Source organism: Aquarana catesbeiana, linkage group LG03, assembly GCF_042186555.1.
Source record: "Aquarana catesbeiana isolate 2022-GZ linkage group LG03, ASM4218655v1, whole genome shotgun sequence".
Classification (NCBI taxonomy): Eukaryota; Metazoa; Chordata; class Amphibia; order Anura; family Ranidae; genus Aquarana; species Aquarana catesbeiana.
In genome coordinates this window covers 697221851-697230700 of record NC_133326.1, presented here as the reverse complement: position 1 = coordinate 697230700, position 8850 = coordinate 697221851, and the positions used below count along the sequence as shown (strand labels likewise).

The window sequence follows — 8850 nt, the reverse complement described above, 5'->3', positions numbered from 1 at the left end:
CCAGAGACCCGAGCCTGAGGTCGCTGATTGGAGTCAGGAGGGCTCTGTGTGAGAGCCCAAGCAGTCGTGCTGCCGCTGAAGAAAGCCAAGTGACTTGGCATTTTTCATTTATATTGTTGCTGTGGAAAGCTGAAACCCCTGCGTGGGCAACTGTTCTGTTATTGGGCTTATTTTTCCTTTAATAAAAGTGGGTTAACAAGCCCTTAAATGGCACAACTAGCATAGACTCAGCTCACCGGTAGGCTCTACATTAAGCTAAACAACCCCCAATATTACTATATATATCTATCTATATAGATATATAGATATATCAATATATCTATATAGATAGATATATAGATAGATATATAGATATATATCTATATATCTATATATCTATATATATATATATCTATATATATATATATAGATATATATATATAGATATATACATATATCTATCTATATAGATAGATATATCAATATATTATATCTATATAGATAGATATATCAATATATCTATATATATATATATATATATATATATATATATATATATATATATATATATATATATATATATATATATATATATATACATACGTCGCAGATAATTTGAAACACTTTTTTTCACTTTTTTGTAAAGCTTCAGCACTTTCTGTACATCACAGAGATGCACCTCTTCACAGGCAGGACTAGGACACCCACTAGGCCTGGTAATTAAAGGAGTTGGGCATTTTTAATGTTTCACTTTGCATGCACCTGCATTGGTACATTTTCCCCCAAGGAAATTCCATTCTCCATGCTATTTTTGACACTCCTTGCCTATTAGCCCAGAAAATTGTCATATTAATTTGATAGATTTAGTTCCCATTGACTTCAATGGGGTTTGACATCCCAACTTGTTTGAAGTTTGCTAAATCATGTTTGAACTTAACCGAGGGCCGTTTGACTTATCCCTTATCTCAACATGCCATGGCGCTAGGGGGTATTAAATCCATTACACATAACAGGGAGTTATGCCATCCTAAGCTGGCCAATCGAGATTGCTGAACCTGGAAGAAGACCAGACAAACATGTCAGTAGTGGTGACAGAGGGACGAGGAAGACTGCGGTCATCATAGCAAATGAGGGATTCTTTTGGTAGGTAAGTGTGCCATGACATGCACATTTGTAGGACATATCTTATGGTGAAAGCTCATCCATTTGCAAATGGAAGTGCCCCTTCAAATAGTGGGGGATTTTTAAAAATTACCTCATTTTAATGATATTTTTTAAACACTGAAAGAAATAACCACATCTAGTGGGATTGCAAACACAGTTCTTACCAAGAGTCTGTTTTGTCCCCAAAGGCTAATTCTATTAATACACATGAGTATTCCCATAATTTACAGAATGTTCTATAAAAGCTTTATACCACGCATTTCTGAATTGACTGAATGACTGACTCCAGAGCGGTGTCAGTCATTCAGTCAATTCAGTGAAATTCAAATTGCAAATGATGTCTTCAGATTTGGTTTACCAGATAGATGATGACAAGCAACACAGTATGTAGATCAGACTTTTTCAGTGCGGGATTAGCATACTCTTAAATTTATTTTGCTCATGGTGCAACAAATATTATTGACACTTAAAGGACATATTTATTTATTTTTATAAAAATTGCATTCAAGGGGCCCCGGTAGGTAAAAAAAAGGCAGAAAAAATATTGGTTAGTGTGATTACCATCCCAGACTATTAACAACAGTCCGTAGGCCTGACCATTTTTTAAAGGTTACCATCATTTTGTTTTTACATTTCAGAATTGCACATGTTTGGTAACTGTTTACTAGAAACGACCTCATCTTTTATTTTGTACAAAAATGTAGATTAAATTGTGTTTCTGGGAGACCCCTGTTCTTGCAGTAAAACATTTTGTTAGATAAAGCAAGCTATGATTCATGCCAAAATTGAAGCTGCTGTCACGGACAAAGATTCCAAATTTGAAGCCCTCTGGAGTCCCTGGGTGACCCATTACCTTTCAATGGTTGACAAGTCTTTAGTGCTCCCCCGAATATGCAACACACTTCATTTGGATACTTAGGCATTGAAGCCTCCTTTTCCCAGCAGCTTCCTGTGGTTCCCCACTCCCGCTTTCCTCTTTTATCCTATTATTCTAGACCCCCTCCCTTTCTAAACCCCCTCTTCTTCTCCTTTTTCTTTCCTCTACTGTACTTTAGTTTCCAAACTATTGTTATTCTTCCCAGTTCTCTCTTCTTCCTGTTCAAAGGGCCATGACCCTTTAAATGCACAAACATACTACTGTAATATTTGGTTCTCCTCTACCATAACACTCCTACTAGTCTGTTTTACCTATTTGTTATTTGTATACTGGCCTCATCTGACCCATCCTAAATCTTTGAGATGTTATCTTTTTTTATTCTTCAATGCCTTGCACCTGAGAACTACATTCTACGAACATCATTCGTGTACCCCAATGGCTGCTTTCATTCTTTACTGAAGACTAGTATATTTTGATGTAACGTTTGCATTATCTTGTACCTTGTTCTTACCCCAATAAACAAATTGAACAAGGCAAAGAAATTGTGTTTCTGTGCACAAAAAAATGTTTTATTGTACTTTTTCATGAAAATATAGATTTTATAAACAGTCGTGCAAATATAGTACAACAAAATAATGCAACTAACCTCTTTACATTCTACAGGGCCTCTACTTTCAGAAAATAGATAATGCTATGTTAATTTCTATCTAAAAAATGAATATTAACTTGTTAACTTGTGTTCAAAATTACGAATAATATAAGCTCCAGAGATGCAGTAAAGTGAAATATTTTTTCTAAATCTGTTTTCTATTAACCTAATGATTATGTATGACAGAAACCAAACACCAGTCTCTGAGATCATTTTCCTTGGATTCCCGAATCTTCACAAGTTCAATAGTATTATATTTGTCCTGCTCCTTCTAATTTATTTAGTGACAATTAAAGGAAATCTCTTGATCATAACTTTGGTAGCAAACACCAAGAAGCTCCAGTCTCCCATGTACTTCTTCCTCACCCAGCTGTCCATATCGGACATACTGCTGACAACAGATGTTGCCCCCAACACACTTGCCAATGTAATGAATGGGGGGGTTGTTATGTCCCTTGTTGGTTGTATCACTCAGTTTTATATCTTTGGTGCTTCTGAAGCTTTGGAATGCTTTATATTAACTGTGATGGCTTATGACCGGTACCTGGCTATCTGTAACCCTCTCAGATATTCCTCAATGATGGACTATCCAATGTTTCTAAACCTGATCCTTCTTTCTTGGTTGTTGGGCTTTTCCTTTGTAATAATACCCACCATAACTATATGTACTTTGGATTTCTGTGGGCCTCATGTCATCGATCATTTTTTCTGTGATATGGAGCCCATTTTGGAACTATCTTGTTCAGATGCATACACTGTTCGCTTGGAGGCTCTCTTACTAAGTGTCCCTGTAATGGTACTCCCACTAATGATAACACTAACATCATATGGATGCATTGTTCAAGCTATCCTCAAGATTTCATCCAATATTGGCAGACAGAAGTCCTTCTCAACTTGCAGTTCCCATCTAACAGTGGTTTGCATGTTTTATGGAACTCTTATTGGCATTTACATGCTTCCAAAAAACAGTTCATCTTTAAATATATCTAAAGTGATTTCCCTGTTGTACACTGTGGTGACGCCAATGCTCAATCCTATCATATACAGTCTAAGAAATAAAGATATCAAAGAAGCTGCCAAAGCTATATTATTGACCAATAAACCCTATAATAAATAAAGGGCAGCAACATTGCCGGTTAGAAGGTAGGCCATGGTAAGGAAATTGTAGCTACTCAAAAGTAGGGTTGGTTGTCATGTTTTAGAGGTTATTTAAAGTTTTAGTTTTTTTCCATAGAATTTAGGATTACTTAAAGTATACATAATTTCTTTTTTTGTTTTGGATAGAAAGTGAAAGAATTAGCGCTAATGCCCCGTACACACGGGCGGACTTTTTGGCATCAAAGGTCCGACGGTCTTTCCACCGGACTTTCGACGGAGTTACGACAGACTTTTGACGGACTTTCTAACAAACGGACTTGCCTACACATGATCACACCAAAGTCCGATGGATTCATACGTGATGACGTACGACCGGACTAAAATAAGGAAGTTGATAGCCAGTAGCCAATAGCTGCCCTAGCATGGGTTTTCGTCCGTTGGACTAGCATACATACGAGCGGATTTTTCGACCAAACTCGAGTCCGTCGGACAAATTTGAAACATGTTCCAAATCTAAAGTCTGTCAGATTTTCGACCGAAAAAGTCCGCTGCAGGTCCGATGGAGCCCTCACATGGTCGGATTGTCCGCCGGATTCGGTCCGTCAGACCAGTCCAGTCGAAAAGTCCGCTCGTGTGTATGCAGCATTAGAGTCTTACCTTTCACCCTTTCTGTTGGTCCTTTTGTCCATTGACTTCGGTACAGAAAAAGATGGAAAATCCGATATTTTTGAGTCAATATAGGATAAAGAGGTGAGGGTAAATAATTTGATAGGGAAACCTGTTTGGTGCCAGCTGTCAAAAATTGTAGATAGTTAGAGAGTTACATAGTAGACGAGGTTGAAAAAAGACACAAGTCCATCAAGTCCAATCTATGTGTGTGATTTTATGTCAGTATTACATTGTATATCCCTGTATGTCGTGGTCGTTCAGGTACTTGTCTATTAGTTTTTTGACATTATTGATGCTCCCCACTGAGACCACTTCCTGTGGAAGAGAATTCCACATCCTAACTGCTCTTACAGTAACCCTCTATGCAGTTTAAGGTTAAAATGTTATCTTCTAGTTTTAGGGAATGGCCGCGTGTTATGTTAAATTCTCTTTCGCTGAAATGTTTTATCCCTATTGTGGGGTCACCAGTACAGTATTTGTACATTGAAATCATATCCCCTCTCAAGCGTCTCCTCTCCAAAGAGAACAAGTTCAGTGCTCGTAACCTTTCCTCATAACTAAGGTCCTCCAGTCCCTTTATTCGTATTGTTGCCCTTCTCTGGACTATCTTCAATTCCAGCACATCCTTCCTGAGGACTGGTGCCCAGAACTGGACAGCATACCCCAGGTGCGGCCGGACCAGAGTTTTTTAGAGTGGGAGAATTATTTTTTTTATCTCTGGAGTTAATCACCTTTTTAATGCGTGCCAATATTTGGTATGCTTTGCTTGCAGAAGCTTGGCTTTGCATGCCATTGCTGAGCCTGTCATTTACTAGGACCCCTAGGTCCTTTTGCATCCTAGATTCCCACAGAGATTCTCCCCCAGTGAGTAGATTGCATTCATATTTTTGCCACCCAAATGCATTACTTTACATTTTTCTATGTTAAACCTCATTTGCAAAGTAGTTGCCCACCCCATTAATTTGTTCAGATCTTCTTGGTTTCCACATCCTGCGGAGAAGTTATTGCCCTGCTTAGCTTAGTAATTAAATATAATTAAAATAAATTAAATAGGATTGGCCCCAGAACAGAACCCTGGGGGACTCCACTTTCCACCCAGACCATTCTGTGTACTCCCCGTTTATCACACCCACTGAACTCGCCCTTGTAGCCAGATTTCAATCCATGTACTCACCCTATGGTCCATGCCAATTGACCTTACTTTGTACAATAAACGTTTATGGCAGCTCACCTCCTCATAGAAGGTTAATAGATTGGTTTGGCAAGAACGATTCTTCATGAATCCATGCTGATTACTGCTAATGATACCGTTGTCATTACTAAAATCTTGTATATAGTCCCTTATCATCCCCTCCAAGACTTTGCATACAATTAATGTTAGGCTAACTGGTCTGTAATTCTCAGGGATGTATCTTGGCCCTTTTTTATATATTGGGGCTACATTGGCTTTTCTCAATCAGCTGGTACCATTTCAGTCAGTAGACTGTTCATGAAGATTAGGAATGATGGTCTGGCAATTACTTGACTGAGTTCCTTAAGGACCCTCGGGTGCAAGCCACCTGGTCCCGATGACTTATTAATGTTAAGTTTTTCAAGTCTAATTCTAATTCTGTCCTCTGTTAGCCATGAGGGTGCTTCCTGTTACATGTCATGAGGATAAATACTGCAGTTTTGGTTACTGAAGCCCCCTGATTCCCTTGTGAAGAATGAGGGGAAGAATAAATTCAATACTTTCACCATCTCCCCATCCTTTGTAATCAGATTCCCTTCATCATTCTTTATGGGACCAATATGATCTGACCTCCCTTTCTTACTATTTATGTATTTAAAGAATTTCTAGAGATTTATTTTACTTTTCTCCGCTATGTGCCTTTCATGTTCTATCTTAGCCGCCCTTATTGCACCCTTACATTTCTTGTTGCATTCTTTGTAAAGTTGAAATTCTGATGATGATCCCTCAGCCTTGTATTTTTTAAAGGCCTTCTCCTTTGCTTTTATATGCATTTTTTTGGTTTCATAAATTTTTATTAAGTGAACAAGCAAAAATCATACAACATTTCAATATAACATTTGAAAGCATTTAGGTACAATGAAAGAGAAACAATCTGTTTTTGCAAAGTAGGATAATCTGTTAATACTTTACTGACATATGCATACTCTATTATTCATTTATATATTGATTTTGTGCTCTAGTTTGTAGATGTGAAATTCAAAATTTTTCTTACATTAGTAAAATGAGTTTAGAAAATGGCAATTTGTGCCTATTTTTGAAAAATATTGCAGTGATATTAATAAAAAAAAGTGGGGGGGTAGGGTGAGGGGATCATATTATATCAGAGTTTTTCTCTTTTCTTATTCTTTTCTTTCTTCCTCTAATGTCTAATGTATTTTATTGTTGAGTATTGTTTTCAGTGGTTATACAATAGATGCTACGTAGGCCGAAAAGGATTTGAATTGTAACCAGTCATACCATGTGGAGGTGAATTTAGATTTTTTTTCCTGGGATATACAAATAAGCTCTTCTATTTCCTCTATGTTATTGATTCTGCTGAACCATTCCCTTTTGGAAAGAATGATATTTGAACACCAGTGGCAAGGTATACAATGTCTCGCTGCATTAATCATGAACATGGGTAATGATTTGAGGTATTGTTTCTTGGGAATAGTGATATGATGTAGGAGATATTGTGCTGCATTAAAATTCAGACTTTCAGATGTGATTGAACTGATGTTGTCCTGAACCATCCTCCAGAATTCCTGGATCATGGGGCATGACCGCCATATGTGTATCATCAATCCCTCTTCGTTTTCACATCTCCAGCATCTATTTGATGTCCGGGATGAGAATTTGTTTAGCAAAACAGGTGTTCTGGACCATCTTGTGAGAATTTTGTACCCACATTCTTGAGTAGCTACATTTAATGATCCTTTGTGTGCATACCTGTATAGGGTTTCCCAATCTGTATTAGTTAAGTTGATATTAAGGTCTTGTTTCCACACTTGGCATGATGTGCTGGGGAAATCATGTTTTCCTTCAAAAAGAGAGAGGTATAGAATTGATATGAGGTGTCTTTGTGGGGCTTTTTTGAACAAAGGTTTTCTAGATCCATAGGGGTTCTTATCCAAGCCAGAGATGATTCCCGTCTGGTTAAATAGTGTTTAATTTGCATGTAATTCCATTGTGAAATTGAACTTGTATTGAGATCAATGTTGAGTTCATCTCTAGATAAGAGAGAACACCTTTTAAAGAAATGTTTGGATAAGATGTCTCTATGGGGCCATATTTTAGAAAGGAAGTTTGTTCTAGCCCTGGAGGGAGGTCTGGATTGGCCTTTAACGGGGTAAGGGGGTACAACCAGGGTGTTGGATTGTTAGTTTTAAAAGTTTTGCGGAAGATCTCTAATGTAGGGCCTATCAGAGGATGTGTTTTGATTGTGGGGGGATGGTGATTTGGGTGAATCCATGGAAGAGATCTTAAGTTATGAGAGGATTGCAAATGTTCCAGTCTTACCCAATCTTTGACTTGTTGATGTATATTCCAGTCTACTATTCTTGCTAAAAGGGCTGCCTGATGGTATTTGTGTAAGTCTGGGAGTGCTATTCCTCAGTTAAGTTTAGGTAGAGTAAGTCTTGTGTATTTGATTCTGGGAGGTTTACTCCTCCAGATGAAAGTAGAACAGGCTCGTTTGAAAGAGTTAAGGAATGTAGCTGGCATTCTGATGGGAATAGTTTGCATGATGTATAGTAATCTGGGTAAAATTGTCATTTTGATTATTGAGGATCTACCAAACCAGGAGACATTCATGGAGTTCCAGCGTTTTAGGTCCCCATATGTTTCTTTAAGGACAGGGGTAAAGTTGCAGTTGAATAGTTCTGATAAGTTGGTGGGTATTTGTATCCCTAAGTAGGTAATTGTATTCTTGGCCCATGTAAAGGGGAAGTTTTTTTCGCAAAGTGATATTGAATCCGATGATATTGATCGGATCCAATGTTATATTTAGGGCATTTGATTAAGAGTGGTTGATTTTTAAATTCAAAATAGATTGGAGGTGTTCCAGACCTTGTATAAGATTTGGTATTGAAATATGGGCCTTAGAGAGAAATAACAGCATATCGTCAGCAAATGCTGCGATTTTATATGTTTGGTCCTGTATTTTGATTCCTTTTATGTCTGGGTTGGGTCTTAGCCTATTTAGTAAAGGTTCTAATGTAAGGACATACAATAAGGGAGACAGGGGGCAACCCTATCTTGTACCATTGCAAAGATTAAAGGCATTCGAAAGGTGGCCGTTGACGCGCACTCTTGCTGTTGGGTTAGAATAAAGTGCACGTATATATGCTCTCATTTGGGGTAAGGGACCAATGGAGCACAGTACTGCGTCTATAAAGTCCCAGGTCACTCTGTTGAATGCCT

At 37.8% G+C, this 8850-nt stretch overlaps 1 protein-coding gene across 1 annotated transcript; it reads left to right on the top strand.

Moving 5' to 3' along the window:
* Window positions 1-2838: 2838 nt before the first annotated feature.
* Window positions 2839-3786, top strand: LOC141134284 (olfactory receptor 11L1-like). Its single transcript, XM_073623861.1, has one exon. It carries the CDS (start codon window positions 2839-2841, stop codon window positions 3784-3786), a length of 948 nt encoding a protein of 315 aa, XP_073479962.1.
* Window positions 3787-8850: the final 5064 nt, after the last annotated feature.